Source organism: Anguilla rostrata, chromosome 2, assembly GCF_018555375.3.
Source record: "Anguilla rostrata isolate EN2019 chromosome 2, ASM1855537v3, whole genome shotgun sequence".
Lineage (NCBI taxonomy): Eukaryota > Metazoa > Chordata > Actinopteri > Anguilliformes > Anguillidae > Anguilla > Anguilla rostrata.
The window spans coordinates 69871963-69895608 of NC_057934.1; the positions used below are offsets into that span (position 1 = coordinate 69871963).

General features: G+C 45.9%; 1 protein-coding gene across 17 annotated transcripts in view; it reads left to right on the plus strand.

The window, feature by feature from the left end:
* pecam1b (platelet and endothelial cell adhesion molecule 1b) overlaps window positions 1-12593 on the plus strand; it is a 21409-nt gene extending 8816 nt beyond the window's left edge. For 2 of the 17 annotated variants that reach the window (XM_064324336.1, XM_064324326.1), the window contains 7 exons: window positions 5754-5855; window positions 5971-6001; window positions 6265-6344; window positions 8956-9048; window positions 9701-9757; window positions 10662-10684; window positions 12156-12593. In XM_064324336.1, the coding sequence (XP_064180406.1) occupies window positions 5754-5855; window positions 5971-6001; window positions 6265-6344; window positions 8956-9048; window positions 9701-9757; window positions 10662-10684; window positions 12156-12209 (440 nt within the window). In that variant the 3' untranslated portion in view covers window positions 12210-12593. Of the gene's footprint in view, window positions 1-24; window positions 910-1328; window positions 1611-1741; window positions 2012-2454; window positions 2734-3723; window positions 4009-4495; window positions 4778-5753; window positions 5856-5970; window positions 6002-6264; window positions 6345-6927; window positions 7888-8955; window positions 9054-9700; window positions 9758-10661; window positions 10685-12155 lie in introns of those variants that run through there. The other 15 variants (XM_064324335.1, XM_064324328.1, XM_064324337.1 and 12 more) reach the window with 15 other exon arrangements.
* The last annotated feature ends 11053 nt before the right edge of the window (window positions 12594-23646 follow it).

Here is a 23646-nt window from a genome sequence, read left to right on the forward strand (position 1 = left end):
GGGTGGGGGAAGGGTTCTAAAATAAGGGAGCTCAGTGCCAGTTCCCCCCGGGGATGTTTGGCTGGTGTTTGTTTAACAAAGCCCTTTTCCTTCCTCTGGCTTGTCCGTGTTATCCACAGCACTGTGTTGAGAAGCCCACAGGCTCAGCGCACAGGGGCCGGGGGAGGAGCCACACGGGCCCTTTTTACGTTTTTCAAAGACTTTATGATTATAAATGAAAAGGAGTCGCTGGCTTCCTGTAGTAGAAAACAAAGTGTTTACCCTCCTGTGCGTCTGTGATGTCCATGTCCAGTGCTGCTGATTTTCTTAGACAGAGTAATGAGCTTGGCTCCTGTGGTATCAAATTATGGCAACAAGCACTGATCGCTGCACACAGAGAATATATGACCGGTTGGCAAACTTCACTTGGTGTGAAAGGTGTAAATGTCTGCTAAATCTTTCTCGCGAATAGTTTGGAAATATGTATCTCACTGTGTGTGCGTGCGCGCGTGTGTGTATGTGTGCGTGCGCGCGCGCGTGTGTGTGTGTGTGCGTGCGTGTGTGTGTGTGTGTGCGTGCGTGTGTGCGCGTGTGCCTTATAAGGTGCATTAAACTGTGTGCCGTGTGTGTCAGTTCTGATAATAGAGAGCGTCAAGCTCACCATTTTGCCGGGACAGCACGTGGCGAGTGGCACCGACGTGACGCTCCGGTGCGACCCCAAAATCACCTCCGGTACCGGGATGCCCCTGAAGCACAGGTACACCTTCTACCGGGACAGCAACCCGGTGTATGGCAACGCCACCACCACCGCCAGCTCGCTGCCCTACGTCATACGGCAAGCCCGGGTGGCTAACTCTGGATCGTACAAGTGCAGCGTCGCAGTGAACGAAGAGTACAAGGAGAGCGACCTGGAATCTCTGAATGTCACAGGTGCGTGCGGAGATACGTACTTGGTTTTTTGGTTGGTTGTCCTTGATTAAAAACGTAGAGTGGTGAACTGTAAGGGGATGAAACGTGTGCTGAATCCGGGGGGAATCCGGTCACGCACGAGCCCGCGTGTGCACACAGCCTTCAGGAAGGGAGCGCCCCTCAGCCCCATTGCATTACATTTACATTTGCATTTACATTACAGCCATTTAGCTGATACTCTCCTCCAGAGCAACTTGCACAACTTTTAGATAGTATTTTACATTGAATCCGTTTATACAGCTGGATATATACTGAAGCAATGCAGGTTAAGTACCTCGCTCATGGGTACAACGGCAGTGCCCCATCCGGGAATCGAACCCGTGACCTGTAGCCCGGCACCTTACCTGTTGCCCCTCTCAATGCCCCCCCCCCCCCCCCAGGCTTGCAGACCCCGGTCCTGCTCCTCAGCAAGACGACGGTGACCGAGGGAGAAGAGGTGACAGCCTCCTGCAGCGCCCCCAATGAAACCGGATCCTTCTATTTCTACTTCTTCGAAGGATCGAAGGAGCTCAAGAAAGTGCCCACCTCCGAAAACCTGGCAAAAGCTCAGCTGAAGTTTAGCTCTCCTGGGAACGAGAGCGTGACCTGCCAGTACGTCATCTCCCTGCAGCCCGACTTGGTGACCTCAAGCAGAAGCAAGCCGTCCCGTGTTTACGTGCAGGGTAAGTTGGGTGGCTTTTGTCCGTACCTCCAGCGGACTGCCGGGGGGGGGGGGGGTTGTAGACTGTGAGGACCGTCTCCATCTGACGATAGGATTTCTCCCGTGGTCGTGGGCCCTGTCTTTGTTTTCCAGAGCTGTCCATCAGGCCCCACATTGAGGTAACGCCGAACACGAATGTGATCGAAGGCGACGCCCTGCAGATCGCGTGCCGTGTCAACGCGTCCCGCCACAACCCATCGGACATCACGGTGTACGTGTCCAAGGATGACATCATGAAGAAAAACGGGAACGGCAGCATCGTCTACAGGACGACAGTGCAGGCCAACGACTCGGGGCTGTACGAGTGCAAAGCGAAGATGGGAGAGGTGGTGAAGGCCGTCAGCAGATTCGTGGTGGTTTCAGGTGAGGTCGTCCCGCGCAGTCGCTGCGGTGTGGCTGCGTGGGCCGCGAAAGCTGTGGTTTGGTTTGGCGAGCTTTTGGTAAATGGTAAATGGACTGCATTTATATAGCGCTTTTATCCAAAGCGCTTTACAATTGATGCCTCTCATTCGCCAGAGCAGTTAGGGGTTAGGTGTCTTGCTCAAGGACGCTTCGACACGCCCAGGGCGGGGTTTGAACCGGCAACCCTCCGACTGCCAGACAATCGGTCTTACCTCCTGAGCTCTGTCGCCCCTTTTGTCACGGCAGAGTATCTACGTGTCAGTAGCAATTTCTATTTTTATAAAAAAATTTTGCCCATTTTCATTCGTAATATTAACAGCACAGACAGCGCAGTTGAAGTGTTTTTTTATTTTTATTTTTTAAATTTTATTGCATTTTTATTTTTATTTTATTTGTGCCCACAGAACTGTTTTCGAGGCCAGTTTTGACGATGGAACCGCCGGAGGCGTTCGAGAAGGAGTCCTTCTCGCTGACCTGCTACAGCCACAACATCTCCGACCAGCGGATCCAGCGCGACCAGGTGAAGTACAGCCTGTCCAGGAACGGCGTGGTTCTGACGCCAGGAGACTTCAGTGGGAAATTCAACACCACGGCGGAGGCCTACCGCAACGGCAATTACTCCTGTGCTGCAGTCGCCAAACATATTCGAAAATCCAGCAACGTTGTAGTCTTCAAAGCCAAAGGTAAAGACCAATTAGGCGCTGTGGGTTCTTTGAAATGTCGTACCCTTCAAGGTTTCGTGTTTAGAGGCGGTTTTGTGAGATGATAGTGTAATGTTTTTTTGGGAAATGGTTTTTTTTTTTTTTTTTTAAAGGAGTACCATGGTGATTTTCACACTTTCTCAGTTTTATGTGCTATTTGCACAAGAGGCATTGAAGAAACACAATGAGTGAAGTATTAAATATGTCCGTTCTGTATTTTTGGAGAAATATGCATTTTAAATTTATCGTCCTATTTTCAACCGGTTGAGAAAGTTGTCAATTTGATGCGTCACGAACACAGTAACCACTCCCCTTTCCACGCCCCGTAAACCCATGGATAACTCCAGACCCATAGTTTGCGCGGCTGCCTTACAGGCAAGACAATGCAGATATTTGACTAACGTTAGGTTCACTTAAATGAGGGTGCATTTTAAGGACTATTCGATTATTTCTGGTTATATTCATTTAGCTAGCTAGGTAGTTTGCTTTCATAAGGCAATGTTATCCATAACGTTAGCTAGCTAGTTTGCTTTTATGAGGACGTTATAGTTCTGCTTTTATCTTAACTTGGCTAGCTAGATAGCAAAAATTATAATTGGATATAAGTCAATGTCCTTACCTTAGCTATCTATCGATACTTGATATACTACTAAGCTAGCTAGTTTGTGAAAAGTCTCCCAAAAAGAGCGCTTATCATGGGGGTAGCTATGGTAACGGGGCACGGTCATTACCACGCCCAGACGGTTCGGGTGAAGTTTTATAGTGGGAAATTTAGGCTTAGAAAATTTTTTTAAGTACATTGAAATGACTGAATAATAAAAAAGTATGCACATTTGTTTTGTTGTTGCCTAAAGACAACTGGGAAGTGTCATGTTCAACCACCATGTTACTCCTTTAAAGCATTTATATCCACCCTATGCTTTCTCATTCTTAATTCTGTATCGTCTGCGTTTCTTTTATTCTCGCTTCCAGTCCTCGTCTCCAAGCCGTCGATATTCGTCCCGGGTAAAGTCATCGTGGGGAAGCCGTTCCAGATTCACTGCCACTGTGAGAACGGGAGCCTGCCCGTCAGCTACACCCTTCTGAGCAACAGAGTGCCCCAGCCGCCCGTCCTTCTGGTGCGGCAGCCGAACAAGACCGCCTCCTTCTGGGTCACCGTGAGGAGGAAGGAGGACGTCCGAAACTTCACCTGTGAGGCCGAGAACAACGGTCACTCCTCGAGGAAGCAGAGCCAAGTGCTGGACGTTGCCGTCACAGGTGAGTCGGTCCGTGCGCGCGCGCGTGCGCGATGTTGTTTAGCCGTTTCTGTCGGACGCACCAAGCCGTCCAACAAAAATCTGTTTATCTATTTTATTCCATTATTCCATTATTCCATTATTCCATTCCATTTATTTATCTATTTTATTCCATTCCTTTGCTAAGACCCCTTCACTTAGTAAGCGCTTGCCTTCTCCAACGGAACTTTAGTTTAATAGTTCAGCTGTTTTTTTTTTTTTTTTCAAACACTAGCAATATTTACGGTGTATTCCAACATATATACAGTATATATTTTCATTCTCCACTGTAGAACAAACGGCCACTTTGTTCCTTCGAAAGGTTAACCGCGTCACTATAGTGGCAGGAGGGTCCGTTTGGCTATGATGAGTATCTCCATGGTTACGGGGCAGAATGTGGCGTGTAGGACCTTCACCGCAGCCCCTCACATCGAGATCAGGAAGTTGAGTTCTTCTTCTCCTCCCTGCAGAACCCGTGTCGGTTCCCACGCTGCTCATTATGCCGAATTTTGGGAGCGTCACTGAGGGGGAGGAGCTGTTCCTGGCGTGCACCGTCCGGGAGGGCTCTCCCCCGTTCACCTTAAAGTGGTACCGCGACGGGTCGGACCAGCCCCTGGACACCCTGATGACGAAGGAGAGGACCGGGCTGCACGTGCTGGGGCCCGCCAGGCGCGAACACACCGGCGCGTACCGATGCGAGGCCGACAACCCGGCCAGAGACGCCAGGAGGAGCGAGCTGGTCAGAGTGAGCGGTGAGGCCCGGCCTCTCACACACACACACTCACACACACACACACACACACACACACACACTCACACACACACACTCTCACACACACACACACACACACACACACACACACACACACTCACACACTCACACACACACACACACACACACACACTCTCACACACACTCTCACACACACACACACACACACACACACACACTCACACACACACACACACACACACACACTCACACACACACACACACACACACACTCTCACACACACTCACACACAGGTCTCAAACTCCGGTCCCCGAAGGCCGCAGCGGCGGTCTCTGCTGGTTTCCCGTGGTTACCTTTCAATCGGCAGCCAATCCAGGCGTAGGAAACGCGGCGTGCGGACTCTTCAGCCAACGAGTGACTCAAATTAGCACGTAATCCGTAATTAGCACGTAAGCGTAGCGACAAATCAACCGACGAATCAGACTACGGCCGCCCCCCCGCCGTTTGAGTGTGAGATTCCTGACTCAAGCGGCCCCTCCGAAGGGCAGCTCTTCAGAACGCGAGCTGTGAGAGAGCAGTCTGTGTGGCTCAGGGGGGGAGCTCCACTGAGGCTCGGGCCGCAAGCTTGCTAAGTTTCCCTGAGGCTACTCGTCCCCGCTGCTCACTACCGTTAGGGACTGGATCGCGGGTGGGGGGTGGGGGGCGGTTGGTGAAGTGACCTCACAGTCGATCCAGCTCGAGTAGACCGTGGCCTGGATTCACCCCCCCCCAAGGGGGACGCAGCAACACCACCACACCACAGCATCAATCCGCGTTCGCTTATTAGCAAGGGCAATTAAAATCACCCCCCCTCCACTTATCCGCCTGCGGTGCCGGTTAGGGACGGGTACGTGGATCTTTGGGGCCGCGGTCATGGCACAGGTTAAACGAGCCCCCAACCCAGCCTCCCCCCCCCCCTCCCGTGATGACCTCTGTGCTCTTCCCTCCTCCGCAGTGAGCCTGGCACGGTGGAAGCTGGTCCTGATCGTTGTCTCCTGCATCCTGCTCCTGACGGTGTTGATCGGTGTGGGATGCTATCGCTACAGGGCACAGAGAGGTACAGAGACCTACGCCCCCCCCCCCCCCCCACCCCAGGCGTCCCGAGCAGCACACGCCTGACCGCCCATGAATCTTTTCGTCTTTTTCTCTCTCTCTCTCTCTGTCGCTCACAGGTAAAAGAGAGACCGCCACAGAACTGTCAGTGTGAGTTGGCTTGTACGTTCGCTTCTTTGAGCACATTTGGCCGCTGTATGGGAAATGCCTGTTCACTCGATGGCGGTACGCCTGAACAGTCCGTGATTGGCTTTTGACCTGACTGTGTGTGCATAGTGACCGGCTTGCTGATCACATTCTGCATATGGGCAGCTCTTAAGGGGGTGGGGGATGGGGGATGGGGGATGGGGGGCGGGGGTTCAAATATAATCAGATTTTTTTTTTTAAGTGCCAGCAATGTGTCCGTTTCTTAGAAAGCCTTCGAGCCCTAAATCAGAGGACTCTCTCACTGTGAGTCTTGCCCACGACACGGACGCATATAACGCTCACACAGGTAGCCTGCTTTCCTCATTTTGTGGTTGTGCTCTAACTGTCCTCGTCCCCCCCACAGCATGCAATAAACTCTCAGCTCTCTCTGACTCCATTCGTCCGTCCATCCATCCATCCATCCATCCCTTTCGTGTCAACCATTCGCATGCGCGAGGCCTCTCACCGGGTGCGGGACTCGTGTGGTAACTGCGCACGCGTGCGGCTGCTGCAGCACCCTCTGCCACGTCTGTCCACCTTTAACGCTCTGCTTCGGTCTGGTCCCCCCCTTTTTTTTTGCCCCTCCCCCCCCGCTGGAGAAACGGAAACGGCGGATTGTCTCGGGGAGGCGCGTGAGCCGCGAGAAGGCGCACTTCCTGCTTCCTGCCTCGCTCGCGGCTCGGAGGCCGAGGGAGAGGGGAGAGAGAGAGAGAGAATCCTCGGGAGCGCCGGGTCTGGGATGAGGGCGGCGGATTGGCTGAAATGACAGCCGCACTGCCGATTTCTGATTTGGCAGCGAGCCGGTTGTGGACGGGGATGCACTGTGAGTGACTGGTCTGATGTGTTCTCTGCGGATATATTATGGGCCCCCCCCCCCCATCTTATTGCAGGCGCAGCGTCCCTCTTTGACAGCACGGACGGGAGAGCGGCCAATGGGACGCCAGATAGTGTGACATCACTTCCTGCGCACGGCAGCAACAGGAGCAGCTACAGTAGCCCAGCCACAGGGTAGAGAGGGAGGGGGGAAAAAAATGGCTTCGAACCCAAAGCCCATCTTCCATCCGGGCGGGCGAGCGGGCGAGCGAGCGAGCGAGCTGTGCCCGTGGAAAACTGGAGGGACGTCGGGAACAGGGAAACGCCACAAAATATCCGAGTCATAGTGAGAGAGCGAACAAGATGAACTATTTTTATCACCTTAATTGGCTTTTGTGGCTCATTGTCTGAGTCAAGTTTGTCCTTGTAAATTGTTTTTTAAATCGTCACTGTGGTGGGGGTACGGGGTGGGGGGTGGGGGATGGGGGGAGGGGTTAATTTCATAATCACAAAACATGATGCTGAACAGCATTCAATCCCTGTTTTAATGAGCCTGGATCACAATGGACATTATCTGCTTCCTCTTCACGCCACGCCAACCCCCCCTCCCCTCCCCTCCGCTCCGCACCACTCAAAAAAGCGGCTTTTTAAGGAGACTCCTGGACCTTCCGTGTGCGTTCAAGGAGCGCTACAGCCGATCAGCATAAGACTGTCCGAACCACCCCCGTAGACTGTGTTTGGCGAAACTCTCACGTCACAGTCTGCACATTCTCTGTCTGTGTCTTTGTCTTCTGTCCTTTGAAAAGCTGTGGGGTCTGCTGTGCTTGGTAATCTCGCCTCTGTCTGTCCGGCTGCTTGTGTCTGTCTGTGTGGTGTGTCGCGCAAATGCTTCTCACGTGCTCATGTGCCTGGGTTAAATGTGTGCAAACACAATCGGCATATTTGATACGTAGTCGAAAGGAATTGTTTATATATTTTGATTGATTTGACTGAGTGGTCGGAGGAAATACTTTAGAATAAACGGTTTTATTTTCGAATGTGTCTCCATCCAGTGATTTTTTGTGTCTGGCCGTTTCCAGTTCTGGTTTCAGGTGTTTTTTTTCTTAACCCTTTTTTTTAACGACGGTGCATTTTCATGTAGGCTAGTCTGAGAATATCTACATTGCGTTGGCAAGTGGAGGAAAATTCACGACGTGCCTTTTCGGTAATGGCTACCAATGGCTATGTACCCGTTGGCCCTTTTGAATAATTTTGAGGAAAGAGCCAACTGAAATGGGCGTCAGCACAAGTGTTCTGCGTGAACAATGCCTTCTGTGCAGAACTTCCTCCTCGTCGGGCCTGAATGAATAAAGCAGGTGGAGGGGGGGGAAGTGTGTCCATTGGCAGCGAAGTGATTAATTTAAAACAGAGCAGGCTAAATTACCTTAGCAGCGAAACACATCACAGCCCCCCCACCAAACTCCTGTGTGTGTGTGTGTGTGTGTGTGTGTGTGTGGGTGTGTGTGTGTTAGTCCTCCACTCATATGACCTGAGTCATGGTCTCATGGTCACATTAAAAAACCAGCGTTGTTATCTCCTCTGAAGAGATAGCTTTGAACTGCGTGGGAAAAACTTTTTTTTTGTAGTTTGTAGGGTTTCTTTCTTTCTAGCAGGGTAGTTTTATGGAGCTGTCCGTCTGGCGTAGAGTAATCTGCTCTAGAGCATCTGCAGTGAGTGGTGTGTCTGGAGTATTGGCTGCATTTCTAGCTTTCTTTTCTGTGCATAGAAGAAATGCCACTCTCATTACATGGTACCTCCATTCCAGCACTTACTGTAATTTGTATTTTCGTCCTAATATTGTAGCTTGTACTTCCACCTTAGTTTGACTTGGCATAAATTATGACAGAATAATGTTCACTGCGTGAACTGGACTTTGTGTTCTTGGCTATGAATAGCTGTACGAAATGAGTATTGTACCTTATCGAATGTGTGTTTTGTAGCTGTTCCAATGACCTTTGGTATGCACTTATTGTATGTCGCTTTGGATGAAAGCATCTGCTAAATAAATGTAATGTAATGTAGATTAGGATTTTGCTGCTGAGATGTGATTGGCTGATGTGTTCCAGACACTGACGACCAGAGCAGTGTGGAGACAGCGAAGGAGCCTGATGTGGAATACACTGAGGTGGTCCATCCACAGCCAGCAGACGGGTCACGAGGTGACACACAGACTGTGTGTGTGTGTGTGTGTGTGTGAGAGAGAGAGAGAGAGAGAGAGAGTGTGTGTGTGTCTGTGTGTGAGAGAGAGAGAGAGTGTGTGTGTGAGTATGTGTGAGTGTGTCTGTAGCTACTAAAATGTCTGTTTTTAGTGCTACTAGTCAGTTGCCTGTGTAGCAAGCTTGGAGGTGAGGGTAATCATTTTGTTTGTGAGGCAGTTGAGGAAGCTCAGCTGTCTGTTTCAGTCTTTACTCAGAGCTCAGTTGTCCAGGGGGATGGCTGCATTTTCTGGAATTCTTTGACAGATAAAAGCAGCGGGCTATCTGCAGTCCTTCCTGGGAGTGGTCTAATTACATATAATTGAGAGACCGTCTCCGAGATCAGAGCAACGCAGGGGCTCATAATTCTTTTTTGTGTATACAGGAAAGGCTGAACTAATTGCCATACCCAATGGCCCCAGTCAGTGGCCCCCTCCCTGCCCCCCCCCCTCTCTGTTTGGGCCCCGTCAGTAGTCCCAGTGGTTTCATGTGGACGGTTACTCTGGCGCGTTCGTGTGTGTGAGTGTGGGGTGAGACGATGGCCACAGGCAGGGCTTGTGTGGGCTTGCCAGTGCGCTTGATTCAGGGCTGCCGTGTGTCGATGTGTTTTCCGCAGGGCCGGTGAGAAGAGGCACAGACACCGTGTACAGCGAGCTCCAGAACTCGCCCGCAGGTGAGGCAGCTCCCCAGAATTCCCCAAAATCAGATTCGCTTGTCACCACACTCTTTGGCAGCTGTCAGCCAATCAGATGCAGCGATTCGAATGTTTGAAAAATGCGCCGGGATTGTTGTCACTACCTGAGAGTGGAAAATGGAGGGAGCGGGGGGGGGGGGGGGGGGGGGGGGGAGAGGCCAGGTGTCCGTTATCCTGTTGTTGTTTTAGGGAAGTTCCTGTTATAAGAACGCGACCCAGACGTCAACTCCTGTCCGTAAAACAATCGGTACAGATCAAGCCATTGTTGCTTATAAGAAATCAGTCATCCTTCTGTCCTGTGTAAATAGTTTACGAACTCCCGTCTTGTTCTGTGGTGTGGGAACAAAATGGACCGTACGGACAATACACAGCATAGTGCAGGGGGTGCTGTTTATTTGGTGTAGTTCTCCTCAGTACAATTAAACAATGGGCTCTCCAACCAGAGAACAAGTGACTCAGCAGGTCCCACAAGCAGGGGTGTAGCATGAAATTCTGGGCACTGTGCAGATGCAGTCTCTGTGTGCCCCCTTCCCCCTTTTAGTCCAGATTTTGGTTGCAAAGAGAGGTAAAAAAAAAAAAAAAAAAAAAATAGAATGTATATGTTTATAGAGAAATGGTCGATTTTACAGACAGAGGTCAGGTTGACTCAGGACAATGCCGGGCTGGTGACATGCATACGGTTCTCTACATACATACATTCTCTCTCTTTATCAAGCTGTAAGAAATATACACGCGTACAAACACATAAACACAAGAAACATCACACTCTACTCCCCAGTGCGCTGTTATCACACAAGGCAATGGAAAACAAAATATCTGTGATGACTATACAGTCCAGGATGTGCTTTTCCCAACCTCACCCTTTCGCCGATTCTTTCCTCAGGTGTAGCTGACCCACCTGGCTATGTAAGTACTATTTATTCTTCATTCTAATAAAGTTATTTTATTTTTATTTTATTTTTTTGGAAGATTCTGAAAGGGATAGGTCTGGTACTGTAGGGAGAGCTCTGAAATGGACAAATGAGTAGTGAAGGTTTGCAGAAGGGCGTGTCCTGCGCACAGCGCTGCATGTAGTTGAACAACACAGCTCTGCTCAGTTAAGGCCTGTGTGAATCTCCGCAACTGATGGGCTTGATCACAACACTGTTCTCTCCTTTAGCTGGCCTTTCATTTGACCATTGACCATTTCATTACATTACAGGCATTTAGCAGACGCTCTTATCCAGAGCGACTTACACAACTTTTACATAGCATTTTACATTGCATCCATTTATACAGCTGGATATATACTGGAGCAATGCAGGTTAAGTACCTTGCTCAAGGGTACAACGGCAGTGTCCTTACCCGGGAATCGAACCTGCGACCTTTCGGTTACAAGCCCAGTTCCTTACCCACTGTGCTACACTCCGTTCCCTTTTCCATTTCACCTTTACAACACCATGGCTTCTACACGGCAGGGCGCTGCTGGCCGAAGGCAAGCCTAACCCTCTCCGAACCGACACGGCGGCCATTTTCCTCCAGCAGCCCTGTCCCTCCCGCGCGCGGGGCCTGCCCTGGTGACGCACTCTTAAAGCAGCGAGCGCAGGGGGGGAAGCGGCGGTCAGAGTTTCCACTGGGAGAACAAAGGGAGAGCAGGGCTGTGGCTTCCTTCCCCATCGCCCCGCCAGATCTCGCCCCAGCGAAATTACCTCCACGAATTCCCCCCCCCCACCTCCAACACAACATCTTGGCTCCCGGGCTGTCCCATACCACAATGTGCAGGGGGACGGTGGACGGGGGCAGGGCGGGGGCAGAGGAAGCGATCGCAACTATCCAGCCCTGCCCCCGGAGTAGCAAACAGGCAGCGCCGCTCCCTGGAGCAGAAGGCCTGGCCGCGGGTGCGGGCTTGTCTTTTAAGGAGGCAAAGTTGAGCCAGAGGAGACAGGACAGGCTGGAAAAGAACATGGAGAGAAGGGGAGTGGGGGACGGGGGGGGGCAGGATGGAAATCTAGGATGGAAAACACTGTAGACGCCGAAGTGAAAGGTTCCTGTGTAGCACATTTGTCTGATTTATGACTACAGGAATTACCTCTTAAGTCAGTAAGCTACTGTTGTATGTGTTGTGACTGTACTGGATCATAGTCCTGTGTGTTTTTCTCTCGTTTTAGATATTCTGCTATAATGATTTCACACAATGGAAACGATGTCTGTAATCATGTTCGCCTGAAACCAGATAATTGTTCAGGTTTTTCTCCGGGTTTGTGTGACCTGGTTGTTGAGCAGACATCTCACTGCGAGTGAATTGCTTATTGTTCCAGTGCCCCCGGGGGAAAGAGTGGAGGATTTTTTTGTTGTTGTTGTTTGTTTTGTAAGGAAGCCATTGTTGTGTTTATGTTAGCAGGGATCCATGGAGTTCGTCCAGCTGAACCATGACCTGCCGGAACCAGTGTAGCCCTCACCTTGGTGGACGGATTGCCCCGGGACACTTCACACCCCCCCCCCCCCCCCAACCCAACCCCTGAACCCCGCCCCCCACCCCACCCCCAGTGGCCTCTCTCTATGCCTCGGAATATATGGGATATATTATATATAATTCTGGATTTACATCGCAACCCCCCCCCCCCCCCGCGTTCCAGTTCGGATCCGCATCACTGCTGGAAGCTGTGCTGTAAATGATGCTCGGAAACGGCATTGAGGTCTCATAAAGGATAAAGGGTGTTATGAAAGAAACTCAGGCCACCTATGAAAACTTCATAGTTTTAAATGTGTTTTTGCTGGAAATGATACTTCTACTTTATTATATCGACACCTTTTTTAAAAAAAAAAAAATTAAAAAGTTTTTTCCCCCCCTTTTTCTCCCTAATTGGGAATGTCCAGTTGTGTATATCAGCACTAATTGCCGCGAGCTCAGTTATCGAATTTTGGACAACTGTCTGTGCGCTCTTCCCCAAAGCAGGCAGTGCTAGTTGGCGTTTTGTTACTGCACCGCGGGTTTGCTGGTGAGGCTTGAACGGAGAAGACATCTCAGTCGTCGTTGCAGGTTTCGGTAGCACGCACCGCAGGCTGTGTGCGGTTTATCACCGCACCAGCTGTGTCGGTAGTCACGCACCGCGGCTTGCGTATCACGGCAGCGTGCTGTGTCGGTTCCGACCGGTCACCGGTCGCATGGCGTGCAGTACCCCCCGGTGCAGCCACGGTCAGGCTCAGCGCCAGGCCACGGGGCCCATCCCGGCAGCACGTCAGCGCCTTAACAGGATGCGCCACTCCGCTGTCTAACGCTCACACCTTGATGGATTATTGGGGCATTATCAAATTCTTAACTTTATACGACTGTTCAGATTATTATTATTTTTTTTATTTTTTTTTGCCATTGGCCCTATCGTTTGTAGTCATCCTGTTGCTTTTGATTTCTTATTGACAGATGAGTAGAAATATGAAATTACTTGCCCCACCTTATTGCACTGGGTTGTTACTGTACAATTGATTTCAGGCAGGACTGGCTGACCATTGAAAACTTCTTAACAAAATTTACTTAATTCATATTTTATACTATATTAATATGTTATAGTAACATATTAATATAGCACTATATTAATAGTTAATAGCAATTGCTGGGCTGGAACCAAGCATTTGGAGATCTGACATTATTATTATTATTATTAGTATTATTAGCATTGTCAATATTATTATTATTATTATTATTATTATTATTATTATTATTATTATTACTGGAGCTCCTTCGAACGGAAAGTAGAATTATACCTAGTAGAATTATATTTAAAAAATAGAAACTGTTCTCATGGACATGTTACTCAGCCCAGAGATGCAAATCCTTTGTCAGTATGTTCATTATTAACAGGGCAAATGGCTGACCGAATGGTCGGTTTGATATGATTCTGTACCCCTTGTAGAATGAAAATAGCTTTTGTAATATTTGTTAAACAGCAGTTATTACATTTTCTTTGTACATTTAAAATAAAAAAGACTTTGGTTACGGTTTCAGACACGACTTCTTCGTTTTTCCTCCTCTACATGGACCGTGGCAGTGTTCATCTGTTGCAGAGGAGCTGGCGGCTTTGGCGCGACTAGATTATGGTTGGACCCGCGGAGGGAATTTAAGGTGAAATTAAGGCCACACGTTATCTGACGAACGGCAGAGTTACGTCAAGTGTGAGAAGATGAAAATGAAAACAGAGTCTTCCTGTGCAGCTCTCTGTGTGTGAGCGGCTGATAACAGCCGCTTGAGCCTCGCGCTCCACACCCAGCTGCCCTGCACGCCGTGACTAACCCTTCAGTCGCGCGACGGCAAGCGGAGTCACGGATGTCTACCGCGCAGCCCACGTTCGTACGGCCGCTGCCAGTCAGCCCTTCCGTCAACCGCAGCCTTTACATCGCATGACATTAATTTAGCAGACGCTTTTATCCAAAGCGACAGGTACAAAAGTGCATATCAAGGTCATTGGAACAACTGCAAAACACAGGTTTGATAAGGTAGGCTACAATACTCGTTCTGTAACAGTTATTCATAGCCAAGAACACAAAGTCCGGTTCACACGGTGAACATTATCTCATAAAAAAACACGTTTTTTTATGAGAATGCCAAGTTACTCACACATACAAGACATACACCGTCTATAACTCATTCATTCAGACTGCCAAAATCCGGGCCTGCCATTAAAAGTATTGATATCAAAATGACGCCAAGTTACGGTACTACAAACAATATAGGCTATCTTGCCTCACCGAAATTAAATAAGATGTATTCCAAAGCAATGCTACCCAATATTTCCTCAATTCTTTCAAGTCACTTGGCCCTCTGTGTATAAGCATGCAGTACATGGACAGGCCAAACATATGTGTGGATGGCTTTCTCACAGTCAACATTGATTGAATAGGCGTATATATGTCCAATTTGTATTGGTATGTATGTATTTCGCTGGCCAGCCTTTCTGTTGTGTGAATGATTGTATGTTTCTTGGTATAAATGTCAGTTCGTAAATGTGAATGTAACATGCGAGGGAAATGTCCCCATGGGGATAAAGAAGTTCTCTATGTATGTATGTACTGCTCTGGCGAATGAGAGGCATCAATTGTAAAGCGCTTTGGATAAAAGCGCTATATAAATGCAGTCCATTTACCATATGTTTTCTGGAGAAATATGCTTCCTGTAGTTACTCACCAGCAGTTTTCTAGATGAATTCCAATGTGTTCCATGAGGCAATTCGAAATATTTGACACTTTGATCTGACACAAAGTTTGCATGACATTGTGAAATGGTAAGATTACAAAACACAGGGCCAAGGGCCAAGTGACTTCCTCAATTCTTTCAAATCACTTATAACTACAGGAAGCATATTTCTCCAGAAAACATGTTTATACACACAGGGCCAAGTGACTTGAAAGAACTGAGGAAATATTGGGTAGCATTGCTTTGTAATACATCTTATTTAATTTCGGTGAGGCAAGATAGCCTATATTGTTTGTAGTACCGTAACTTGGCATCATTTTGATATCAATACTTTTAATGGCAGGCCTATATTTTGGCAGTCTGAATGAATGAGTTATAGACAGTGTATGCCTTGTATGGGTGAGTAACTTGGCATTTTTGTACGTTGAAAACATGTTTTTTTTTAATGAGATTTTAGTTTACAAGAAATGACTAGCAACTTAATAGCGGATTGCAAAATGTGAACATTTCCTAAGCATGAAACATGCTAGCTAATTAAAACTTCAATACAATCTAGCATTACTATATAAATGGGGTTATGATGAGGTGAGGCACTAAGAAAAATGGCACATGGTCTCACCTAATACTCACACAGCAGTACCCTCGTCTTTGGGCTTCATTTTTAGTAGCAACGCTGCGGCTATCCACTAGAGGGCAGTGTGCAGTAAAACGTGAGTAACGGCTGCATTTGTTTTACTCCTTGTTTCTGGGTCTCCGTTAAGCACCGCAGTTAAAGGTAACTTCAGTATTAAATTTAATTACTCCAAACAATATGGTGTCCTGACGTTACACAGTTTGTGTTCAGATATATTTGTGCTTGTTTCCCGTTTCATATTTCTAGTAGTCTGTCCTCACTTTAATGAGACGCTTTGTTCTTTTATTAAAGACGTGTATTTTATTATGAGTTTACACGAGTACACGTAGAATAGCGGCCCCAGCAGGCAAATGTATCTAATAGAAAATATTATATGACCCTATTTACAGTAGATTAAAGTTGTTCATACAAAAGGAGGGGTAGATAGAAGCTAAATAAATCTATAAGTACCCAGCAGATGCCTGTAGCCCCAACAAATATCTGCTAAGACAAGATACTAATAAACAGCACAAAGCAGAAATAGGCAGGCGAAACAAAAGACGACAGTAAATTACAAATAACCTGAATAAACTGTCGTTTTAGGGCTTGATCAGGTGTACATGACTCGTGTACAGCAGTTAGAATACGTAGAATTAAACTTACTGATGTCATATAATGTCTTTCTGGTTTTTAACACAACTCTGAAATGAGAGGCTATCGAAAGCAGCGCATTAAATACTCCTTAGTTCTTCAGTTCTCCAGCCTATCATCTCCAGTTTTAATAATCATTTTCCTCCCCTGTGTGTCAGGGCTGTGTGCATCCACTCAACAAGAAGGATCACCCAGCGCAAAATGGCGGCTGTGTAGTATAATGGGTAAGGAGCTGGTCTTGTAACTTAAAGGTCGCAGGTTCACTGCTGTCGTACACTTGAGCAAGGTACTTAACTTGTATTGCTTCAGTTATATGTCCACCTGTATAATTGGATACCATGCAAACGCTATGTAAAAGGTTGTGTAAGTCACTCTGGGTAAGAGCATTTGCTAAATGCCTGTAATGTAATGTAATCACAGGGTGAATATGAGAGGCTGAGATCAATAACATACTCTATAAGCATGGAAATGAGAAGTATGATTAATTGTTATCATAAGAACTTGAATTCAATCTTAGAATGTTTTTTATTACTATAAACATTGAATGGAAAGTGTGAGTTTTTTTTTCACTTTTTTTTTTTGTTAATTCTTTTGGCCAATACAGCAATCACTGAAACTAAGTTTCACTTGCATGCATTTATTTTTAATTTGAAGGTAAATGAAGACAAATCTTGATACAAATTTTTGTAGTTTTTTTTTTTTTTTAGGATCAGCCTGTAAGTAAATAGCGAGCTATATTGAGAAGTACTGTTGTTGTTTTTTCCTTTTAAAATACATTTTCTGGCCTGACTGGTGCAGTGAGATTGTTTTATATGTTCTAAACGCAGTGAGACTGCTGCTGTTGCACATAGAGGCAGAACGCATGCTGCTGAATTCAGAACTGGACCAGTCTGGGGTATCAGCGCAGGGCCCCACTTTATTTCAATTCATGTTAAAGCTTTTTGGGGTTTTTCATATAAAATATACATCTAGAAAGAAATTGCGTGCGATATGAAGTAAGGGTGGATAAGCCATGGCTTTGGCAGAATAACGAGAACAATATTTTGTTTATTTACAGGCGTTTATATAACTCTGGATTTCCAAATCACAAGCGAAGCTCCGCTGCACACAGACGCCTCGTTTTGCATGAATTCTAGAGAGCGCAGAACAGCAAGCCCTAGCATCGCGTGTCCTCCAAAATGCACGTAGCGCATCGCACTGGCGCTTCTCATTCTGCGGTTAGTATAATCACCCGAGTTTCCCGAACAGCTCACTGTAAGCTTACTCGAGCCCTACAGCCTACAGTGACTTTCGAGCATGTGTTTATATCGTTAACCGGATGTGATTTGCAATATGTAGCAACTGAAAAAAGTTAGCTTTATCTGTGGGAAGTCATTCGGGATATATTGGATTATTGATACATCAGCGCCCTCCGGCCTCTCAAACGTTCCGAATGGTGATTTATTAAGTGACGCGGGTGGCGCTGGAACACCTCCAGCTGGGCCAGGGATGTGTGCCACACAGAGCGGTCACATTCCTTCCTTTGCCAGCGTGCCATTGGTGCACATTTTGTGACGTAACCACGGCGTTCAGCTTCAGAATCTCATTGGGATGTATTGATCTTGCCATTGCCATTTCCCCTCTGGAAATCCAACGTCTCACAGAATCTTCAAAGGTAGATTTCCAACAGCAGATAAGTACTTTTGATTAGATTAGGGGGGGGGGGTGAAGCTCCTAATCAGAGCTTCACTCTGTGGAGTAGATGCAAGTCTTGTCTCCTAACGGATCTGTTCTGACTCTGAAATTGCATAATAGTTGTTCAAAACAACGTATGTTTTTGTGTCACCCTAGTACAGGCGTTAAGTAACAGTTAGCCATTTTATAATGCAGCCATTATCATATTCCCCGGTGCTCTCTTTGGATGAGAACAAATAGTGACCAAAGCATACCTATAGAATCTAAATATTCTTGCTTGATTACCTTATTTTATTTTATTTTTTTTGGTGATTGTTTATCAATTGTTCATTAACTTGAAGTGTGTTTGTATTTTCTAGCTTTAGATTAGAAACCCCTAAATGCTCTATGTCTGCCATTGTTGCCAACAAGTTGTCAGAATCTTTTCTAAATATCTACAATATAACTTATTACACAGAGATCAATCAAAAATGTTGAGTAAATCTGAAATAATATGGAAAAACCACAGAAAATGAGCAAACACAAAGTGGTGATGGTCATATTATTGTCCTTGAATGGCTGGCTTCTGTCAGTCACAACATTTGTTGGGTTCTGTTAAATTTCATACCATTTGTCACTGCTGCAAAAGCCTATGTTCTGACAATGTTTCCTGTCTCAAATGTCCAACATACAATTCTGCCATTGGGCAAAAAACACTGTTAATGCATAATAACACTGAAGGCCTGCCCATCAATATGCATTTTAAAATAAATATGCAAGTCAGCGTATGGCTGCAACCGAAGAAGTCAGTTACATTCATATTGTATAGAAATGTGACTCTTTTAAACAGGCCTTGATACAGATAAGTATTTTAGTGCATGCGAGTTGAGAGAGGGCTTGGAAGTAGATGTTCTTTCCATCGTGGGATCATTTAACTACAGAAGTAATACGCTGCGTGCCCCCTCAGATGTTGCTAATTGTGTGGGGGTTTTTTTAATTATTAAGACTGTGAAAGAATCAGCCCCGGTTTGCTTCACTGTGTACAGTGTCCTAAGGTAAACAAAATGTAACGAACGATGATTTGAAATTCTTAAAGGAGTTAATTCTAGGAGTTAGTCGCACACCTCTGGCGTGTTACGTTCACAACACTTGTAGTATGTGGCTGATAATGAGCACACTACCCAGACAAACCACTAGAGGGCAGCACCGCTACACAAAATCCATGTGGATATTAAAATCTTGCTCCCTTGAGTCAAAATTGTTTGCCGTCCCGGTATGGTGCTGCAGCTGCAACTGTCTGTATCAGCTTTTGTTAATCTGGAGAATACAGAGAGCACCTCAAAGCATTAGCGGATAACAAAACATGAGTGTTGTTTGTCCTGTAGTTCACAGAAGTCTGCATCTTATCAGACCCTCGAAGTGAAACAGACTGTTTACTGTGCTGACAGAGAGTCAGCAAGTGTGATGAAGAGACAGTGCTCAGTTGCAAAATATCTGATTGGATCAACGTTAGGTTCTCCACAATACAGTGTAATCATGTTTTGTATAATTGGAAAACTGATGTCATTGGGGAACAAGTTGGTGTCTTTGGTGGTGGGGTGCTGACTAAAGATCTTTATACCTATGGGTCAGCGCCCAGCCAGATACAAAAGTTAACCCCAGTGTGATATGCTTACAAAGCTAGTGCAAGCAGGATCATTGATCTACACCGTTTTCTCATGATTGTGTCTGTTTGATGACTTTGATGGCGTTTTGCTTCGATTTGTTTTTTCATATAAGGGGAAGCGTGCAGTGGTTTGAGGCTTGTCAACACTGCTACTACAAGACTATGTGTGTTCCTTCACCACTCAGACACTTCTGCTGTTTGGTTTGCAGACGGGTTCTTTACTGTTGGTGACCTTTACGTGATGAGTTTGGTTTTTTAAATTGTCGGTGACCTCAACGTGCCATTTGGTGTATCTGAGGGGTTTCTTACAGTCTTTCCTCCTCATATGATAATGTATATGAAAACATTCACTTACCATGTAGTTGCTCTGTATGAATTATTATTATTATGATTATTATGAATATGATTATTATTGTTAATAATAATAATAATAATAATAATAATAATAATAATAATAATAATAATGATAATAATATGATTATTATTATTACATTTCCTATTGAAGTTGTATGAGGAGATATTGGGAGATTCTGCTCCTTTTAAAGTCCTAATGTCAATGCAGATCCTTTGCGGTGATATCAGAAAGACAGCAGGATAGCACAAAGATTAGATCGACAATGAATCATTGGCATTATACGTGAGACATTCCTACTCACATGTGGATCCGTCGATTCACGCTGTACACAGAGGTCTGGAGTACTGAGGCATCGCATTGACACGAGAGCCCGTGCAGAGTGGCATGCACGTGAGACAGCGCTGACAAACCTGGAAAAAAGAGCTGGTGCATCTATCAGTAACCACGTCGTCGTCGGGCGTGGGCGCGAGGTCGCGTACATCAAAAAGCCTGCCTTAATTGCCGGGTCTTCTGCGATCGCCGCGATTCAAGGATGATGCTGGGAAAAACGTGTTGACATGGCAACCGTTCCTCTACTTTTCCGGTCCCACTTTGTGGTGGCCTGCCTCCTTCGGGCGCTCGAAATTGACCTTGGGGGGTTTGAGCTGTGCGTCACTACCCCAGCACTCCTGTTCAAGAGCATTTGAAAAATAACGAAAAATAATACATTTTAGATTCAGATTAAATTGTACTCCGCAAAAGGTCACGGTGGCTAAAGGCGAGGAGGACCAAACATCTGTTATCTGTGTTCTGTTATTGCCTTAGCATCCCCCTCCCCCCACTTTTTTTGTCCTATGCAATTTATTTGTAATTTTGCTCTATTTATGAGTCATTTGATTTTTATAGCATGCCCTTCATAAACAGGAAATAGGAAAAATTGTTTTGTATTGGTCGTGGAGGGGAAAACACTGAGGGCTTCAATAGGTGAATGCTTTTACTCAGAGTGGTTTCTCTCTTTGCAAGCCCTTATATATGTCCAGGCCTATGATGACTTGTGCCTGTCTGGGACTAATACAGTACCAGATCTTAGATCAATTGCATAAATGCAACTCCAAGGTGGCTAAATTTTATGTTTTTTTTTTTTTTAATAAATAAATTTTATGTTTAGTTTTGGTCATGTCCCAAATGAACATGATATTGCGCACTCTGGGCGTTGATCGATAACCTAGGGCAGAAGTTCCTATTTTTGGGCTGTTCTGCACAAGCCTGGTCTTTCACAGTTGGCCAACTAGACTTTGTTACTTTTGCATCACTTTTGGCCCATAAAATAATCACTGATGGCATTGATAAATCTCTCTGACTGGGTGATTTGTGGTTTTGGTTTTTAGAAGTGGGAAAGAATTAAATACTCCATAAAAGGGTCAGTTAATTTTATTTATTTATTTATCCTTTATTTAACCAGGAAGGTCCCATTGAGATACAATATCTCTTCTGCCAGGGAGTCCTGGTCAAGATGGCAGCAGGAAAATAAAAGTTTCATATTAAAAACATACCAAAGAAAATAAAAAAAATAAAAAATAAAATAAAATAAAATATATATAATAAAAAACAGACATACAAGGATCAGGAGCTAAAAGGCACTTGTTGCTAAAAGCAATAACATTGTTCAGTAAAAACAGATTTTAACATATTTTTATACATGTCAAGAGAGGGTAAGGATTTTAGATTAAGAATGCCTTGTAACTCATTCCAGACATGCGGGGCATGAAAGGAAAAGGCTGATTTACCCAGTTCTGTTCGAATACTTGGGACCAGGAGGAGAATTTTCTCTGAGGATCTAGTGTTATGGCTACTGGAGTAATATTTCAGTAAGCCGGATATGTACTGCGGTAGTTTAATACATTATATTCTGCGTGGCAGGTTCTTTTACCTTGTTTTGAACAATTGGAGGTGTTTCCCAAATATTTGTGCTGGTCGCCTGGCCTCTCCTCCCTGAGGGCACTTAGCAGCCCCCCCCCCAAGTTCATATTCTGGGTCTCCCTATAAACATACACACCATGGAATGCTCTGTATGGGCATGTTTAACTGTTCTTAAATACACGCTGTTATGTTATCATAACTGTTTCAAAGGCAAGAGAAACTCGAAAATGTTTTCACTCCCACGCTTTCTTTATCATTTTTAAAAGCGTTTTCCTTTTCCTCTGCATGTATGTTAGGGAAGGTAAAAAAAACGGGGAAGTGGGAGAGCCGTGTTTTATTTGCATCCTGCCTTTGCAACATACATTTATCCTCCAATAAAAAAAATTGATAAAAAAATAAATAAATTTAAAAAAAGGTTTCTGCCTTTGGATGCACCTTTAGGTGTGGAACTCACGCTCTTGGTACATCACATCATTAAGACTGGGCAGAAACAAGGAAATTCTGCTGTATTTACCTGCCTACACAATGCATCAATGAGTGTAAATGTAGAGGGGATAAGCCGGGCCACAGGTACGCTTCCAGAGCAAACATTCAGACTTCATTGTTACGTGCAGTAGTTCCTGGTGTCAAAAATGAACTTTTAAAGTCTGGTTAGGTTAACAGGCTTTTAGCTCAAATGTTTGCAAGTTGGATTTCCAGTTAGGACACTGCTACGCTTCCCTTTAGCTAGGTACCTAGCCTGATTAAAAAAAAAAAAAAAAAAAAATTATAGTATATATTCAGCGGTATTTTATATGATGGGCTCTGGGTAAGGGCATCTAAAATGCTGGTGATGCAGTGCAATTTGCTTACACGTTATGGTCTATTGCCCAAGACAAACTTAACCCTCACTTCCTCAACACCTGTCCACACAGACACACACCCACTGAGTCCAGCAGGAACAGGGAGAGCAGCATCAAAAAAAGCGCCTGCGAGGTGAGATGGGGTAAATGGTAAATGGACTGCATTTATATAGCGCTTTTATCCAAAGCGCTTTACAATTGATGCCTCTCATTCGCCAGAGCAGTAGGGTTAGGGTTAGGTTCTGCTCAAGGACACTTCGACATGCCAGGCGGGTTGAACGCAACCCTCGACGCCAGACAATCGTCTTACTCTGAGCATGTCGCCGAGCTAGTCCTCTGATAGTCGGTAGAAACGAAGGGACTGCATGAGACGGAATCGAGGGATCCAGACGCACAGAAACAATGAGGCAGAGCAAGAAGAGAAGGAGGAGAAAAAAATGCAGTAGTGTGAAAGAGGCAGACATATATCACATCTGATAAGACGGCAGTTAGCAAGTCCAGTCCTCATGTTAACCACCGCCCGTGAGTCAACAAATGGCCAGCCAATCACAGGCTGCCTCATCATGAGAACGGAGCTCTCCTGCTCAGGCCTAGTAGACAGCAGTCAGTCATTCTCCTGTTTCACGCAACACACTTGCATACAACCTGATGTATGCCTATTTTTATTTCACAATATTATGAAACCACAATGTCATTTTTAAATTTTTTTTTTTTACAGAAACGTGAAAGTGTGTGCATGGAGAAAATGATTGAGAGAGATGAAAAGGATGCTTCATTTCTCATGGGTAAAATCGAAAGGTCCCCAAACTTGGTTAGTTGATGGCGTGTTAATAAAGACTCCATCTGTGTCGACTAACCACAGTGAGGTGACAGTTTTAATGTTTGATGCCACTTCCTCTCTATGATCTGTTTGACCTTGGAAAGTCGGAGTTCTGTGTGTCTGACTGACTCACCAAACCCTTGGCTTTAGCTTTGAGAGTCCAGTCTATATTCTTAGGCCTTTTGCTACACCATTTCCAAAC